General features: G+C 33.7%; 1 protein-coding gene across 1 annotated transcript in view; it reads right to left on the bottom strand.

Annotated features, from left to right (window-relative positions):
- Positions 1–19,278, bottom strand: part of Cnot6l (CCR4-NOT transcription complex subunit 6 like) — a 110,178-nt gene that overhangs the window by 7,667 nt on the left and 83,233 nt on the right. Inside the window, exons 9-12 of the mRNA XM_047566020.1 lie at positions 12,381–12,399; positions 8,556–8,706; positions 5,770–5,997; positions 3,979–4,181 (exon numbers count right to left, since the gene is read on the bottom strand). Of these exons, the coding sequence (XP_047421976.1) occupies positions 3,979–4,181; positions 5,770–5,997; positions 8,556–8,706; positions 12,381–12,399 (601 nt within the window). The remainder of the gene's footprint in view (positions 1–3,978; positions 4,182–5,769; positions 5,998–8,555; positions 8,707–12,380; positions 12,400–19,278) is intronic.

Below are 19,278 nucleotides of genomic sequence, written 5' to 3'. Positions count from 1 at the left end.
TTTCCTTGCTATAAAAATATCTAAACAAAAATAATTTAGCAGAGACCCAAATATAGCAGTTGTATCTCCCCAAGCTAGATGATTTCTGATCAGTAAGTCTCAAAGGTAGCTTGCCTTGATTGTCCCATGATGTACATGCAACATAATAAATTCAAATTTTTTTCTATATGGTTCCTGTCTAAATCAAGAGAATACAAACCTAATTAGGGATAAATATTTCTACAGTTGAAATATCTATTTACAAATACTATTCATAATAATGCCATCACAATGAAATGAGTTACTAAGAGCTTCTAGAAACCATGACTTCAGTTTGCCAATTTTCATATAACCAAGACCAAAATGCCAAAACAATTCTTTTGAGAGAAAAGACCTTATCCAACCTTACTTTACCATAAATTAAGGAATCTAGTTGGGTGCAAGGGATGACTTCTGTCATTAATACTTCCAAGTCCAAACAGTCTGAAAATTATTTAATCAAAAGGTATTATTCCCTCATTTTGCTTAATGCCTAGTTTTATAGATATATTTTATAAAAAGAGTTAACAAGGGCCAGGGTGGCTAAACCTCCCCTTTGAGTTCACCCTTTGCTTCAAACAAACAAACAAAATGCTCTCAAAAAATTAAATCATATATAAAATACTGTTAAATTACATATTCTGACTAAAACCACCCATATCAGTTTCTTTGGAGTGCCATCATGCACACCAGCTGGTAGTAACAGAATTCTTGATAAATGTAGGTCCCAAGAAATATGCTAAATGCTCCAGAAAAATGTATCTAACTGGAGATGTCAACTGTTAATAACTATTTTCTTGATTTGAAACATCCAGAATAAAGGCACTTATCAAAATCCTTAGCAATACTCCCAGTGGCTTGGGAGTCTGAGGCAGGAGGATCAGGAGCTGAAAGACAGCTTCAGCAACTCAAGATACTAAGCAACTCAGTGAGACTTGTCTCTAAATAAAATATAAAATAGAGCTGGGATGTGGCTCAGAGGTTGACTGTCCCTAAGTTCAATCGCTGGTACCAAAAAAAAAAAAATCTTAAGCAAAATCATGTCTATGAACTTTCTGTGCATATGCATGTGGTGGGGAGGAGACTCTGATCATATTCACAAAGGAAGTTATGGAAGTAATGATTCTTGGTCTTTTCTGATTCAAACAGTTTCTTTAAAAAAAAAAGAATACAAAATTATCTTTTGTATAAGACTACATTGTAGAAGTCTCTAAAACTTGAGAAAAATGTGAAAACAGTTTCTGAGCTAGTAATATGCTAAGCTTTGTGTTTTAAAAGTATATGAAAAATTATAAATTTCATAACTTAACAAAGAAAGATATATTACTTGACATTAATAAATGTCAAGGAAAACATAAATGTTAAGGAAGACTGCTTCATCTTTTCATTAAATTTATACATTGTTTTGATTTGGAGATGTCCCCCAAAAGCTCCTATTGATGCAGGAATATTCAGAGGTAAAATGATTAGATCATGAGAGCTGTTAACCTAGTAAGTCCATCCTAGGTTGAATGAACTAAGTTGGTGATAACTACAGGCAAATAGGGCATGGCTGATGGAGGTAGGTCACTGGAATCATGCCCTAAAAGGGTGCATCTTCCCTGGGGACCCCTTCCTTTCTTCTTTTCCTGACCCTGCCAAGAACCAAGCAGCTTTCCTCTTCTGGGCCCTTCCCCCATGATTGCTATCTCAACTGGGGTCCAGAGCAATAAAACTGGCATCAAGATTGAGACCTCTGGAACCATGAACCCCAAATAAACTATTCCTCCCTCTAAGTCGCTATTGGCAGATATTTTGGTCACAGTGATGAAAAAGCTGACTAAAAATGCCTTTAGACTGGGGATATAGGAGAGCAGTGAGAACGGCAGCTGGTTTGAGTTAAATTGTTTATTAAACTTACTTGGTCTGCATTATTATGTTGAGAAAGGTGTAATTCTCCTAACAGCTACACTTCATTCACTCCAAACCAGTTCTAGGTTAAATGACTGAATTCTAAATACTTATTCAGTAACTAAGAAAGTAAACAAATGCTAAGGCAAGTAAACAAAATTAAATAACATCTCAGTGAGGCAATGTCAGCACACTATTGTGGAATCTGTATTTAATATTGAACACTGGAGACTTTATATTTGGTGTTAACTATCCTTTTTTATTGACTTTCTTCAATATTGGAATAGAATTACATAAAATACTTCATATAAACCTGCAAAGTTTATTGTTATTCTCTCTAGTCAGCCCTTACTTCATTCTCTAACCATCCTTCCTTTTATCCCATCCTACCCTCTTGTCCCATTCATGTATTCTGTCAGTCTACTTATCCACTCATATATATGCCTCTTTTCCACTAATTTCTAGCTCTGTTATATTTCATCACTGAGTCAAGCACTTCTGGTTTTTTAACTGTGTTCATTTAGCCAGTCTGAATGTTGATTTGATTATTAAGACACGTAATATATTTTGAAAAAATGTTAACAAAGAATTTTAGACCAATTCAGATGATTGAGGAAGACAGCTTAGATTGATAGGCCAAATTTTGTTTCTCTGATTTTTGCTTTATGGACAAGGAAGAAGTAACCTTTAAAAAAGCAAGGAAGGAATAATATCTATTTTCTTTTACCTATACGCATACCAAAACAATAATAGTTGTAGAATTATTGAACACTTCTTTTACAGAAATTTTATTACAGGATTTCTGGGTTATACCAGCAGATTTATTAACACAGTTAAAAGGACAGGATTTAACCTATAGTAAACTGATTAAATGTAGAGGTGTTTCTTTAAGCTCACACAAAACACTGCTGTGCTTGAAGCCCAGCTAGTACCAACTTTATTAGCATACCTTCCCAGCACTGCATTCAAAGGTATCATGCTGGGAGCTTGGAATATGGTTTAGGAAGCACTTAAAAAACAGAAATCAGCAAACTACAAATTAGGGCTTCTTTTTCCAAAAAATATTTACCAGCATATCGCTGTATATGAGTGATTAAAACAAAATGAACTATCACTGGTTAGAACTATCTAATAGCAAAAATACCAAATTAGGTTCAACTTCTAAGAAGTTTTTTTCTTCACTTCCTGATTACAAAAGCTGATAAATAACATCAACACATAGATGGCCTTTTCTCCTCTTACTGTTTGTTTTCGGGAACAAACATTAAAAATGAAAAAAAAAAAAAGATTAATGGAATTGTAAAAGAGCCCATTTCATAAATTTCCTTTGGTATTGTATTAAATTCTCTCATGGCTGCTTATACCAAACCACTTTCTAATATCTTTATTTCTTCAGGATAGTATACAGTATAGATGCCTGAAATACCTCAAAGTAGAAGAGGGGCAAAATAAGAGCTAAAGGCAGACAAAGTGATCAGAAAACAGGCAATAAAAAAGGGATTAACTACAGAATAAGCCACAATGATCAATCTCTTTAAAGAGCTGGTCCTGTAAAACAATCCTTCAATTTCTTTTCTTATTTTGCAAAAACTGTCCTTTTCCTTTTTAATGCTGGAGTGTTCCACTTATGAGAATATATTAGTATGACTAAATGGGTATGAGGCAGATGTATATGACCTACAACCCCATCTTTAAAAGAAACCTAGAAATTTTAAAGATAAATGGAAAGTACTAAGAAATTTTTTATTAAATATCATATAAATTCATTCAAGGTCAATTTAGCCCAAGTATGTTAAACGTGTTTGAAGCATAGTAAGAATTTCAGAAGTATTTGTTATCATCGGTATTATCTAAAATTTGAAAACAATGAAGGTTCAAAAAAAACTGTCAAGACAATAACAACCACAAATCTAACAAAATTCCTTATGTTTAGGTATAGACTTAGACTAGACATTTTGAGAATCTAAAAAATTAAAGATTATATCATTAATTTTAAGTACAGAAATTACACTTTTCTTGTCACATGTTTACATTTGAAATGTCTACACTAGCACACAGCTTGCTACTCACTTTGAAATCAAAGGTGTAATTGGTGTAAGGCATCAAGTTATTTTCATAGGCGCTCTTAAGTTGGAAGCCATGTGTAATTCTCCCTTCTGAGCTTCCATTTTTTCCATTGCAGCTGAAGTTCATAAGACACTCATTGTACCTTAGTTCCTTGAAATCTTTATGGTTGTCAGCTACTCCTCCATTGCTTAAATATTCCACAACACCTAGCAGAGTAAAGAAAGGAACAGTACGATTTAGCATTTAGTCCTTACACAAGGCTATAATAGTTAAGACCTGCTGCTAGGTACATACACCAGGTTCAGAGTGGTTTTATTAGGTTGAGTCATATGAAACTGCCTTCTTTATTGTTAAAAAAATTTTTTTAAATCAAATGTCAGATTTTTTTGAAGAGTATTTGCTTATTTCAGATTATCCAGGAATAGCCTGTTTCTCAATAGTTCCTTCAGTTTTAAATGATTTCAAGGACCTAAGCAACATTCACCAGAATGATCCTGACCTTAAGTGTTTGGGGAATATTATTCTAAACCTATCTCTTGAATATTTTTCTATTCTACACAACCAATAACTTTGGAAACATAAATATAGCACATATAATAAAAAATCATTTACAACAAAAACATTTCACATCTTCAACATTTCAATGTCTAGTGTCAGCTAGACAATGTCATTATTTTGAGCAAGCATGAGATTTCTCAGCCTGACACTACAAGGAACATTGTATGCCCAAGATAAATTACGTGACCAAATTATTAGATGTATCTAAAGAGTTAAAGAGAATAGCAACATTCAGAAAGTAGTTTCCAATGAATCAGCAGACAAGAAAAAATTATCACAATTCTTATGATGATTATCAAACACTAAGAGTCCTCTCTATTTGTGAACAGGATAGCAAGATATAATAAAGAAGTAATTAATGTATATCAGTACTGTAAACAGCTCAAATTATCATTTACCTACCATTTATTATATAACTATCTAAGTGCCTTACAAACTTAAATCTCATGAACAACTCTACAAGGAAGATAAAATGATTATTCTCTTATTTAAAAATGAGGAACGTGATCACAGAACACAGATGTTAAGTGGCAGAACTAGGATTCAAACCTGAAAGTCTCCCTCCAGAGTCAGCTCACTATGCTATGATGACAAATGACAGCTAACTGGCTTAAAGAAATCAAATTAAATAGGAGAACACTTGTAATTCAGAGCAATTGAACTCAAAGGATTAAAAGGAGAGTGTGGTTAGGGTGCCAGGGTATCAACTAGCCAAAGGTCATAAAACATTTGTAAACAAAGATTTCAACATTCTTTTTCTAAAAGAAAAAGGTGTTTAGTTTAGTGACTTTTTTAATATTCCAATTTTATAGACATTTGTTATATTTATATTTATTGTTGAATGATTTTAATAGCCTAATGATAATATACAAAATTTAGAATATGCTGTGATAATAACAAAAAAGTAATACCTTAATGTTTTATGTTAGAAATTTAGCATGTAAAATAGAAAACTGAAGCCCGACATCATGGTGCATGCCTATAATCCCAGTGACTCGAGAGGCTGAGGCAGGAGGATCCGAAGTTTAAGGTCAACCTCAGCAACTTAGCAAGATCGTGCCTCAAAATAAAAAAAATAAAAATAATAAAAATTACCTACTGCCCTATTCCTGGAATTCTCACTGATACACTTTCTAATTTAGAAGAGAAATTCTCTACTCAAAAAGTAGGAGCTATAAGGCTTTCAACTCAAACTAAAATCAAATTGAGAACAAAAAGGAAATTATGTATAAATACCTGAATCTGGCAATGAGTTAAGATCTGCACATAGCACCAGCGGGATGGAATTAGGATCTGCAGTTGGGCTGCCAGGCCTACTTGAGGCTTTCTCCAGAATGTTTTTAACCTCTGAGACAAACATCATGGTCTGGATAAGTTTCACATCAGAATACTCTGGGTCCCAATGCATGTGGGCATTTGCCACTATAAGCAGCTGTTTGTCTGCAGCATGAATAGGCTTCATACCTAAGTTTAAACATTATAAAAAAAGAAGATAAAAGTTATGTTTTATGTTTCAAGACAAGTGGTATCTTAAAGTTTTCTCAAAAAGATCCATAGCAATTTCTTTACTCTTCTCCAGAAATTTATGTCTTCTTTTTATTTCTAACTGGTTCTCAGAAGTCAAGGGGCTAAGCTTCTGGTAATCCTAATATGGGAATTAACTCTTGTAGATCAAGTTGACAAATGGGAGCCTGTGGGCTAAACCTGGCCTCACCATACATTTCTGTATAGCCTGTGTAAGCTAAGCATGCTTTTATATTTTTAAGGGGAAGGAAGAAAGGATGGGGGTGAGGAAGTCTGTGATTAAGACTGTATGTAGCCTATAGAACCTAAAAGATTCACAGAAAAACTTTGCTGGCCCCTGCTCTACTTGCCCAAGTTAGAAATTATATCATGATATAATCAATACTTTATTATAATGCCTTGCATTTACTGAGTTCTTAGTTTAAATAAGTACTTTGAAATATCTGTCATTTAAATTGTACAATAACAATTGTAGAGAGGCAGGTTTTCAGTTACTTAAGTCACTTAAACTTTAAATTCTTCCCACTAGTACTCATTCATCTTGTATTTCCTGAATCTTTCTTTTCTTTTTTTTTTTTTTTTTGGCGATGCTGGGGATTGAACCCAGGGACTTGTGCTAGCAATGCAAGCACTCTACCAACTGAGCTATCCCCCAGCCCTTGTATTTCCTGAATCTAACAGTGATAGATCAGTTGTAAAAAGACCACATGATATTAAGCTATACAAAGTAAGTCAATTTTCTACCTAAACAAATTCCTAACACACGCTTAGATAAATGAGAATTGTGTACTTTCAAAGGTCACTTGTGTTTCAGATCAGGCTTTATTACTAATTATTTTGTGTGGTCTTGAACCAGTCAGTTACTTAACCTTTTTGGTATTCAGGTTCATTTGGAAAATGAGAATTCAACTAAGGTTCTTTTTTCACCCCTAAAATCCTATGTTTTTTAATTCTGCCAAAATAAACCCTAACATAGTTACTTTCAAAATGGTGGACAGGATAATATATTAAAAATTATAAAAGTTAAAATTTTAATATGCCATCAGAAAAATGTCCATAAATATTCAAGGTATAAAGTTCTGTGTGCATGGTATGATACCACTTAAATAAAACTATTTACATAAATTCTATACATTGTGACCTGTATAGAGAAATTAAAGAGCTATTCCTTGAATGTGACTGAGATGAGAGGGTCTCCAAGTTCTATATTTTTGGGCTATTGGAATATCAGTGAACATTGAAATTTATTTTTTCTATTAAAATTAACTGAAGTAATCTTCTATGTGTGATACAAGGAATCATTTTTAATGTAATCTGATAAGATAAATACTTCCTGCCAAAATCTTCTAAGGTGTCTTCTCTTCCTATAAGTTTTGTGGTGTTACTTTGGGCTGCAGATTAATGTTTAATATATAAAGTATTAAAAATGTGCCCTTTGCTTATGGCAAAGAAGCCATAAGTACTTTCTATATTATTAAATTCCTCTTCTAGGAATACAAAAGATACATATTTCAGGTACTTCAGTGAAAGTACCCACTGTATAGTTTGGAATTACTCTTCTTCAAGTTAAAAGGGGAGTAAAACTCCAAAAGAAACTCAATTATTATTATACCTGAACAAAAGTACCAAGGGAAAAAGGGGTAGGAATGAGATAAAATAGATAAAATTCATAAACATGGATAACAAGGAGAGGTTCAAAAAGAAAAAAATTCAAAATCTCACATCAAAGACTATCTTTGATGAAGAAAATACTGAAGAATGATGGAGGTTATGACACATATGCAGGGTCTGAATAATTCAAATCAATACTCAAGGTGAAAAAAAAAAACCTTTTCTCTGCAAAAAGGTACAGGGAAAAAGAAAGTACTGACCTGGCCTTACTTCCTTCTTTTTCCTTAAAACAAACTAGTAAACAATGTAACACTCAAAGGCAGGCAATAGGAAGGGTAAAAAGAGGTCTAGATAACACAAAGTACATAACGAATTTCTGATTCTGAAGGAAGCTATAAATAAGCTAAAAAGCTGAAGAACAATCCTGCAATAGATAAAAATCCCTCTTTTACCCTAGCAATGACTGAGAGGTAACAAAAAAGAAAAAAAAAAATTAAAGAAAATGTGCCAAGTATTTAACCTTAAAGACAAAGGGTTCACATACAAGAAACTAAAAATATGGCTCAAAAGAGGATCAAGTCATTATAATTTCTAAATTCAGGCTAATCAAAACACTCCCTATTTCCAAGTTTTAGAATTAATGGCATATTCAAAGACCTTACACAGATTACCTGATAGGTAAAAAAGACTAACAGAGATCACAGAATAACTCAAAAACTTCTAAGAAACACATAATGTTTTATACAATAAGTTTTCCTGACCATCTTTCTCAGTTTTCCTCAAAAGACAAGAAAACAACTTTGCAATAAGTAAAAACAAGATCTCTTCACTTGCTTTAAGAGAACTTGGGAAGGCATTTATTAACAACTATTTTAAATTGCACTCACCTGCTCCAAATAGTTCTTTGTGGACCTCTAATACCACAGCAACACCAATGTTATCTTTCGTCATCACTCTGTTCAGCATAGCTTCGGATCCATCTGAATTAGCCATTGCCACTTGGTTAAATTCCACTGTATGCTTCTGCACCAATGTAATCTAAAAGGCACAATGCAAATTTGTGATTTAGGTACTCAGACCATCACACGAAAAGAAACTAAGTGAAGGGGGCATGAGACACCGATACCATTTGGCATCTCTGTCATTTTCTAACTTCAAGTGGTCACGAGATACAGTTCTGACCAATGAGACCTAAGAAATCTGGTTTCTATAGAAATTTTCTTGGAGGCCTCACCCAGGAAAGATGGTATGTATTCCTTCACCCTTTTATATCTCTGCATTTTCCAGCTAGTTTCATGAACAATCAGCTGAACCCGTTCTGGTCTGCCTATTTCTAGACTTCTTGTATGAGAAAATTATTCTTTCCTCATTTGCTTAACTTACTCTTTAGATTTTTTTGATATTACACACAATCTTAACTGAGTCAGTACATTGATGAGAAAGAACAGAATAAAATCTGTCTGCCCTATTTGCAGTTTTATTCCAATCACATCAAGAGATTAGTCAAGAAATTCAGTGACACAACCTGTATCTCAGTTAACAAGTTATAAATTTTTCTATCTGGTTTTTACTAAAAGGCTGTGTCAGAGAAACAGATTCTATAATATGAAGAAATGGCTCTCCCTATGATCATAGCTTCTGCACTAACAGTATTTTCTTTCCTTAGTACTAAATAATTCAGTATGAAGTTGTAGGATTTGACAGAATTAGTCTTGTGCTTACATTTAATAGCACTGAACTTGATCAAACCTGACCTCTTTTAGCCCAATTTTATTACAGTTGTGAAATTACAAAGAGCTCAAACCACAAACATGCTACTTTTTCACTAGGTAATAAGATAAGACATCTATGCTCTCCCTAACAGCTTACTCCCCACCTTCCTCTTAGCTTGAATCAGAGCCCCACACACATCCCTTCAAAAATAGTAACTAAAAGCTTACTATGGCACAGGATGCTGTGATTGATGGAAACAATGTTCCCATTTCCTGCTCCAATACCAGGGCCTTAAATATGCTTAGAAGTGTAAAGGGTCCAATCATGTGCCTTTTCTAACCCACAGTCAAAAGGAGTACATTTTCCACTCTCTAAAGAAGTGATCTTTAAGTTCAAATATGAAGGATGAAGAGTTATCAAGGTGAAGAATGGGATTAGGAACATTCTCAATAGAAGGAAGGAGTAAAAGGCTCTGAGATAGCATACAGCTTTGTAATTTTATGGTGTCAGAAAGAATGAAAGGGTAAGAAATGATGTTGAGGTGAGAGGGACAAAAACAACTAAAAACTCTAAACAAAGACATTTTAAGATCACAATAGTTGCTTTGTGGACAACAGATTATTGGAGCCAAAATGGAAATTTGGAATTAGGAAACCAACTGCAAAGGTTTTGAGGTTGTTTTGATGAAATACAATGGCTTGGACCAAGGCAAGAGAAATAAAGAGCAGTGAGCAGATTCAAAAACCATTTAAGCTGGGTAAGGTGGAGCATGCATGTAATCCCAGAGGCTCAGGAGGCTGAGGCAGGAGGACTGCAACTTTAAATCCAGTCTCAGCAACTTGGTGAGGCCCTCAGCAACTCAGTAAGACCCTGTTTATCTAGATGAAATCTAAAAAAGGGCTGGCATGTGGCTCAGTGGCCTGGGTTCAATCCCCAGAACAAAACAAAACAAAACAAAAAAGATAGCTAGGATTGACCATCCTCCAAATCAGACTTCTTAATTTTTAAACAATTTAGTGTGATTCCAATACACAAAACAGATTAAAGCAATATTATGTTGGAGTAAATCAATCACTGAAAACAATCACCCAGTTTTGATGACTAGAAAAACTTGAAATTAGAGGGTATAGATGATAATTATAGTCTTATATCTGTCTCAGTATCCAAATGCTTTCTGTATTTTGTTTTGGTTACAAAGTAGTAATAAAAATTCTAATTGACATACACAGATTCAGAGTAAATAACTTGTCCTGCACACAGAAAACATGATCAACTTTTATGACTGCATTATCGCTTGCACCAAATAATTCAAGTAAGCAGCACATCAGGAACATGTCAATGATTTCCAAAGTGTTAATATGTGGTATCTGAAATATATGAGTGAAAATTTTAAAATTCCAGTGCAATTAATTAACTTTAGAAATTCACAGAACTTTTAAGGCTTATTTTAGGAACCTAGAGTTCTGCAAGAATGTCTTAAAATCCTGCTTAATAGTAATATTTTTATTATTGGAATAATTTTACTTATATCAAAGTCAGATCATTCTTTCAGGGAAGGAAAGGGAGTATCAGAACTCTTATTTTCAGACAGGTCTTCATTAAAGTTTACTTCCCTGTATATTTCTTCCTTTTTCTCCTTTACACATAGATTGAGATCTTCTCTTCTAAAGATATATAAAATAAACCTAATTTCTCTTTCATGTGACACCACTTTAAGTATATGACAAACATGTCAATGCTCTCCTACCCTCAAATTCTTTCCAGAAAAGATCAGTTCTTTACAGAATAAATAGTGTTAAAACAGTTTTTCATTTGAACAAAAGTTTAAAAGCACATGCTATGGTTTGGATGCAGTTTGTCCCCCAAGGGTTCACATGTTGGAAGCTTCATCTCCAGTGTAGTGAAGTGAGAGCTGTTGGAACCTTTAAGAGGTAGAACCTAGTAAAAGGTGAGGGGGGGCGGGGCATTGTTCTCAACAGAGATTAAGGTATTTCTTGTGGGACCTAGGTTAGTTATCATGAAGAAGCAATCCTGGCTGCTCCCATCTCTGGATATCTGTCTCACCAGATGATTTCTTCTTTCAGGCACTCTATCCACCATGAAGCCTTCATCAGAACCAAGCTGTTGGCAATGCTATGTCCTTAAGCCTTCAAAACTGAAAGCTAAATAAATATCTTGTTTATAAAGTATCTAGCCTCAGAAGGTAATAGAAAACTGACTAACACAGAGGGGTACCTAGACAAGGCATAAATGAACTAGTCATCTTCATTTTTTATTGTATTTTTGTTAAAGACTAAAATTGCACCTTGGAGACAGCCATATACTTCCAAATCAATTTTTATGACTAGAGTCCCCTACACAGATTCACCATAAACTAGACTGGGTGCAGTGGTGCACACCTGCTGTCCCAGCTACACGGGAGACTGATATGAGCCCAGGATTTCAAGGCCTATCTAGGCAACACAGCAAGACCCTCTTTCTTTAAATAAACAGATTATTTAACTACTTTGTGTTGAACACCTAAATTATTCTGATAAAAGCCAATGATGTAATGTTTGCACATATTCTTCTGTATTCCCAGGTGATTTTCAATTCCTCCTTTTCTTCTATTAAAAATCTAAGAGAAGCAAATTATTTCTGTTAAGTACCATTTTATGAGCATTCACTGATTAGTTTACCCATTCATATTATATCAGGAGCATTTTGAAACTTCATTCTATTTTTCTAAAAGTTTAAATACTCTTACCAGCTTTTGGGCATTTGTAAATGTGATGTGTATGCATTCTATTGTCCCTCAAATAATTAAAGTTCTCAACAGGGCAGAAAAAAATAACAATAAATAAAAGCTACCCGTTATTGAGGATCTACTTGTATGAAAATGAAAATCTGTACTAAGTACTTTATAATGTTAGTCCTAAAATTTGCACTTGGAGATTGACTGCCCAGATTCATCTACCCTTCAAGGATTTTGTCAGTTGTATGCCCTCAAGGTCATGTACTCTGAGCACAAACATCCAACTGCAGATCAAAAGCAAAAAAAAAAAGGTCTTTACAATTTTAGCGCCCCGCCCCCCCACCCACCCAATTCTCATAGGCCATATTAGCTCCAAAGCTCCCTGAGGAACCATTTCTACACCTCTTGATGTTGAATTCTGCTTCCTCCCCTTTCCCACAAATGTTGATTCCTAATATACCCCAGAATGGCAAATTATCTCAGTCTTCTTTCTGGAAACTCAAATTGCAATAGGAGGCATTACTATTCCCATTACAAAGATGAGGAAAATCGAGGCAGGCCATATAGCCCATCTCGTAGAGTGCCTGCCTCTCATGCTGGAGTCCCCAGTTCGAGTCCCCAGCACTCTGTGATTGTAGAAATTACAAACAAACGAAACCAAGATGAGGAAAATCGAGGATGGGCAAATCTTTTTGCAGAATAAGATGTTAAACTATCTCCAAAATCCTAGAACTTTTCCTATATTCAGATATTCATAACAGATTCCCCATGCCAGTTTTCTAGTCACATTTTTACAAGACCTTTAATATCTTGGATATACTTATTTTCACTTAGAAATGTAACCAGTTAAAGCAGTTTAATGACTCAGTTTACCAATCTTACCTTTTTGGTTTGCCAATCTCCTCTTCACCTATCTTAATGCTTCTACTTTGAAGATAATGCTCCTTCAATAAGATCATAAAAGCAAAATAGGGACTCTGGTTTTTTCTTTTCTTTTTTTTTTTTTAAAGGGGAGCAGCTTTGTGTCTTTGACAATGGAGAACTAGTTCTCATACATACTAACTGACTAAATTTTTGAAAGTTATGAGAGGGACATGGTTTACCAAAGCAGAGTGTGTTTGGTGAATCTTTATCCTCATTACGTTTTCTGGACAACCACACGTGGGTATGATATGGGACATTCCCATTCCTTTTGCTCAGACAGCTTTATTGGGCCTGTTATCAATGTATATATCTTAAGTTCCCATCTCCTTCATGGCAAACTTCCTGATCTCTCTGATGTCCAAGTAGCATGCTTCTTGAAGCCCACTCCATAGACATGCTTGTGAATGCTGACGTACTCTTGAATCAACCCCTCATGTGGCAGAAGGGTCATGGTTCTTGCCACCATTTTTCTTTGCAGGTTCCATCTTGCTGGGCCCAGGTTGGAAAGGAAGAGCAGTTGTTTTTTCTTGTTCAAACAGTATTTACACAATCACAGTGGGTCTATCCCTTCCTTGTTATTTATACAACATTCTGAAACTTAAAATTCCCTCCTCGTTGACTGTTTTCCTCAGCACTTCTACCAAGTCTTTGGTTTTTCTTAATTTTCTTGGCAATGACCATAGCTTCTTAAAACTTTTTCTTTTAAATATGCTTTTCTTCATTTAGAAAACAATTCTTTTTAAATGAATCCTGAATATGATATTTGGCTTATTAGATGCTTCCAGCTTTCTTCATTGGTACAATTTATGACAGTATTGCCCTACTTTTAACTTTTAAAAGCACCCAGTCTTCTTGAGGTTATCTTCTTTTTATTGTCTTTGGTTTCAAAAAGTGCAGATAAATAAAACTAGCTTTCCTAAACAGAGTACATGTCATTATAACTAACACTCCCTTCTCTGACACTGAGAAACACTAAAGGAGAGTGTCTCTCGAATCTTATCACTAGTTTCAGCTTCTGTTCTCAGATAGTTGAGAAGTTAAGAACCAAAGAAAGTTCCCTTTTTCTAGAGAAAATTAAGTAAGAATTATATATGCTACTTGAACCTTAAGAATTTCTCATAACTTAAGAATAGCTATTATCTTACACAATACCTTGTTTCTGTTTATTTTATAAAGGAATCATTTTGAAATATACAGGTCTTCATTGCTTCTATTAGATATTTCTTTTAAATAAGATATATTGGTTTATAGTTATTTTTCTAGTCATTAATTCAAGACACCAAGCATTGGTAATGTGGAAAATCTTAAACTTGTCTTTTAGTACTTAAATTCATTTATTATTTGTACTCTGTGACTGGTATACAGATGCTATAAGCATTATAACTGACACTTTTTTTTTCTAAGAATTATTCTGCTTTTTAGAAAAATCTAAACAAAAGTCACATGGGTATAAGAAAGAATACATAAAGTGAAGATCGATATGACCAAAAAACAAAGGAAAAAAAACCTCACATGAAAAAGATCATTCATCTGAATATTCACATGCAGGAAGAACTTGTCCAAAACAAGCCTTCAGACAAAGAAATAACTTCATTTCTTACCAACCTGTGGTTTAAAAGCAATTTGATTGGCTGTCATGTGACTAATGCTAGACAGAGGGCAGTGAATACCAATTACCAGCAACTAAACAATCTATAAGCCGGGTGAGGTGGCACAGGACTATAATCCCAGCTAAGGCTGAGGCAGGAGGATCACAAGTTCAAAGACAGCCTCAGCAGATTAATGAAGCACTTAGCAACTCAGCAAGTCCCTGTCTCTAAAATGTAAAAAAAGGGCTGGGGATATGGCTAAGTGGTGAAGCAACCTTGGGTTCAATTCCTGGTACTTCAAAAGAGAGAGAGAGAGAGAGAGAGAGAGAGAGAGAGAGAGAGAGAGAGAGAGAGAGAGAGAGAGAGAGAGAGAGAGAGAAAGGAAAAGTAATCTTCCCTACCCATAAAAGAGAACAATGTAGTACATAGTAAAGAAAGAAGGCAGTATAATTTTCCATGAGATAGCTCAAACACTCCTTTTCTGGATCACATCTATTTAATCTTAAACAAACCAGATTTTACTGTATATTCAGTATAAAATACTATAGAAAATGTTCTTGGGTCACTTTATATATATATTAGTATTTATAATAATACTAATTATTATAAGTATTATATTTAAGTCATTATAATTATACTCTTACAATTACTTTTCTACTAAGTAGAAAAGGCAATTTAGAGACAAGAATAAATATGAAAGAAAAGTGAATAAGTACAATCCTATGGTTGTACAACACTTCTAACTATTGAAAACTGTTCACATTCTTTACCACTGTTCCATAAAAACTCTCTGGAATTAAGTGTAAAGTTATCATTAACCATATTTGAAGAGAAGGGAAATGGGCATGAAGTCATAATTTTATGTTCCATCCTGAATTCATGGGAAGTTAACGTTAGAAATCAGAAATCAAGATCTCACGTTTTAAAGTCACACAGACAAGTTCTAAATACAAGCACCACTTAAGCCAGAGAAACTTAATAACCAAGAGACGAATGAGGAGTATTATAACACTCATTTTGGAATGACACTGTAACTTCTGAATGCCCTCTTCCCAAGCACAAAACTGCTTGTAGTAGTATGAAAAGAAAAATCAAGGACTTGGCCTTATGTGATACCTATGAGACTAGAAGCAGGTTAGAAAATGAGGCAATACAGCAAGGACTAAGTACCATAACAACTTAAGTTCCCACTCCTATGACAAGAGGTTGCTTCTTCACAGTGCAGTGGCCACACTGTTATAAACTACAGTTCTCATCTTTCCCTTTCTCACTGATTTAAAGTATGATCAGATGATCTGAACAGCTAACCTCAGGAACAGCAGGCAATTCTAACAACTAGGTCTAGTTTCATCTCCATCCTTTCCCATTTTGGATTTCTTCAAGTTGTGTACCTGGTTAAAAAAAACCCATTCCTACTAATAGTTAATCCTATAGAATAAAACATGGGAAAAAGAATTTCAATTCTGAATCTAAAATAATCTGTCTATAACTGTTCTCTCACACACATATAATACATCTATGCACATACAAACATTTTTTAATAAAATGCTTTGGACTGTAGATAACACGAGAAAAAGCAAAAGCTGATTTCTGACATTTTAACAAAATTCTATTTTCTAATGTCTCTATATATTTAACTATTAAAAATGATGTTCATAATAAGAAGCAAAAGATGCTGCCAGAATTACCTACTGAATCCCCCAAATTAACTAAAACTAGATGGAATGTAGTTCAGTGGTAGAATATGTGCTTAGGATGTGCAAGGCCCTGGGTTTCATCTCCAGTGACAAGTAAAACTAAACTACTATATTACATTCTAATTCTCTGAATATTTGTAATCTAAGTCCTAGCCTGTACTAGGTAATATTCTGTCATTTCATCATGCTGAGGATGTATTTTGCTAAAAATAGTAATTAACTTTAGTTTCCATTTATCATTACTTACTTTGTATCACTGTTTTCCAGGGAGGCTTAAACAGTCATCAGTGAAGACTGGAAATTATCAGATACTCTGATCTGACTCAAAGAATGAATTTTTCAAAAGCATATAGAGTCAATGTACTCTTCTAAAGTTATCTTCTGACTTTGTTAATTTCATAAACAATATTAAAAAATGATCTTATGAACAAGAATATATAAATGAAAAAAACAGATTCAGAAAGGGTAAGTGGCTCATTCAAGATCATATAGCTAAAATAGAGAAACAACATGTATCGCATTTGTTTACAATAAAAAAAAAAGATCACATAGCTAAATAAACAGGAGAAACATCTGGCTTTATACACTTTTCTTTGCACTGTTATCTCTCCGATCTGAAGAAAGAATAAAGGCAAGTAATGAACTTTGTGTTAAATTCCAAATCGTTTGGCATTGGATAGTTGGCTAATATGACAAAAATAAATATTTGGTACTGAGACAGAAGGTGCTTTTATTTTATTGTAATAGTACAATCCTGACATTCCAGGGAAATTCACAAGAGGTACAATAAAATAACGTATCACAGTCTTCATTTGTTGTGGAGTCCCTCTTACTATTTAGGAAAAAAAGTTAAAGAGGAAGGGAAGAAAAATAGATACAGCTAAGTTTTTCCTATGTACTCATTTCCTAATTCACAGCATTTCAGAATAAAACATAGCAAAAAGAATTTAAATTCTGAGTCAAAAAAAATCTAAAACCCAGTCTACATACAAACACCATATATACATATATGTACACACACACTTGTGTATTTTACAAAATGCTTTTGAACTGCAGATAGTGTTTATGATAAAGAATAAAGAGCAAAAGTTGTTTTGGGTAAATGAATTTTTGCAGTACAGGGAATTGAACCCAGAGGTATTCTGCCACTGAACTACATCCCCAGCCCTTTTTTATAATTTGTTTTTTAAATTTTGAAACCAGGTCTCACTAAGTTGCCCAGGTGGGCCTTGATCTTGTGATCTTCCCCTCAGCCTCTCAGATAGCTAGGATTATAGGCTTGTGCCACTGAATTGGGATCTTGTTCAGTTTTAATAACTTAAGAATCAATTTACAGAAATACCCAATGTTTGTAAAGTTCCCTAGATAACAATTATACTTGTTATTTCAAATTCTTAATCACCTCTAGCAAATTATCAAGGAATTTTAAATTTTTCCTTTCAAAACTGAGAGAAATGATTAAAAGAAAATCTTTCATATTTTCTTAAAAGAAATAATGGAAAGTGGAAAAAGAAATAATTGGCATGTCTCAATGTTATCAGTATATTTTTAAAAGCAATGGTGTTTCAGAGAAATCTCTATATGAACATAGGTAACAAATGTCAAATTTAAGGCGAGTTTCCCAAATGAGGTTACCTTGAAAGAGATACAAATAATAATGGAAGTGCAAACAAAATTTTGAAAGAATTCATTTATTATAGTGGTAAAAAGCATGGACTATAAAGTCAGACTGTGGTGTAACCTTGGGCAAGATGCTGAACATGGGCATGCCCTGCTTTCCTCATCTATTAAACAAAAACAAAAACCAGGAAATAGTTCTTGCCTACTTCTGAGGATTGCTTGCTTTAAAAATTAAATAAGACAATTCATATAAATAACTAGAAAAGACCTGACATGTTGTAAACACCATGGAAATAGTAGTAACTCTTACTCTAAAATTCATAAAAAAGTACAGAATTCAGTATAGTCTGACCTCAGATATAGAGCCAGCACTAAATATAAACCAAAATGAGATTATCTCTACTAAAAATTCATGGAAAAGACAGGAAATTATGCACAAATAAATGAAAAGTAGAAAAAAAAGGGAAAAACAACAAATAAAAGTGTACCAAGTATCTTTCAAATTCACTGAATGTATTTACCTAAAATAATATAGTCATACTAGTAAGATACTATGTCAACAAAAGTAATGACTGGCTTTGTTATAATAGAGATTAAAAAGGGAAGTACTGGAAAATAGTTACAAGCATATATATGTTTATTTTATAAGTAGATAAATCCCTATCTAATACATCAACTCCCAATTAACCATGGGATTCAACCTTTATCAGACTTTATGCATTTTCCATTGCCCTGTCTCAATCTATTCTTTTAATTTCCCACTTCCATAAGCTCAGTGCCTCTCCTCTATCCTGCCTTACTGATCTATTCTCTCTCTTATGCATATTATAATTGTCTTCTATGCCAATCTCTTCCTACTAGATTTGTGCTCTCAGTGAAATCAGAAACTATGTCTTGTCTATCTTTTTGTCTATCATGCCTAGTATGAGAGACCTAGCACAAACAAATGCTCAGCAAATATTTAGTGAAAAATAATTACATAAATGTATTAAATGTTAACTGAAATGATGAAAATGTTGATAAAATGAATGATTCTGAGAAAAGCCAACTACAAAAAAAAAAAAAAAGAAAAGAAACCTAGATGACTTATTGCTAATCTTAAAAGGCAACAATTTCACTTTTCACAAAAACTTTTACTTTATGAAAATATATTTTGAAAAACTGTAAAACCATATTCAAAACTACTTCTAAAACTTTTTGTGTAATTTGGCAATAAAAGCGTAAAGAATAACACAATAAACATCCCCATTTCCAATATACAGTCTTTTTAAAAAAAAGTATTACCAAGTTTTAAGTTCTGTAACACTTGTTTTTAACTTTTTTTGGGGGGTCA

This window comes from Sciurus carolinensis, chromosome 10 (genome assembly GCF_902686445.1).
Source record: "Sciurus carolinensis chromosome 10, mSciCar1.2, whole genome shotgun sequence".
Lineage (NCBI taxonomy): Eukaryota > Metazoa > Chordata > Mammalia > Rodentia > Sciuridae > Sciurus > Sciurus carolinensis.
This window is presented reverse-complemented; position numbering and strand designations above follow the sequence as displayed.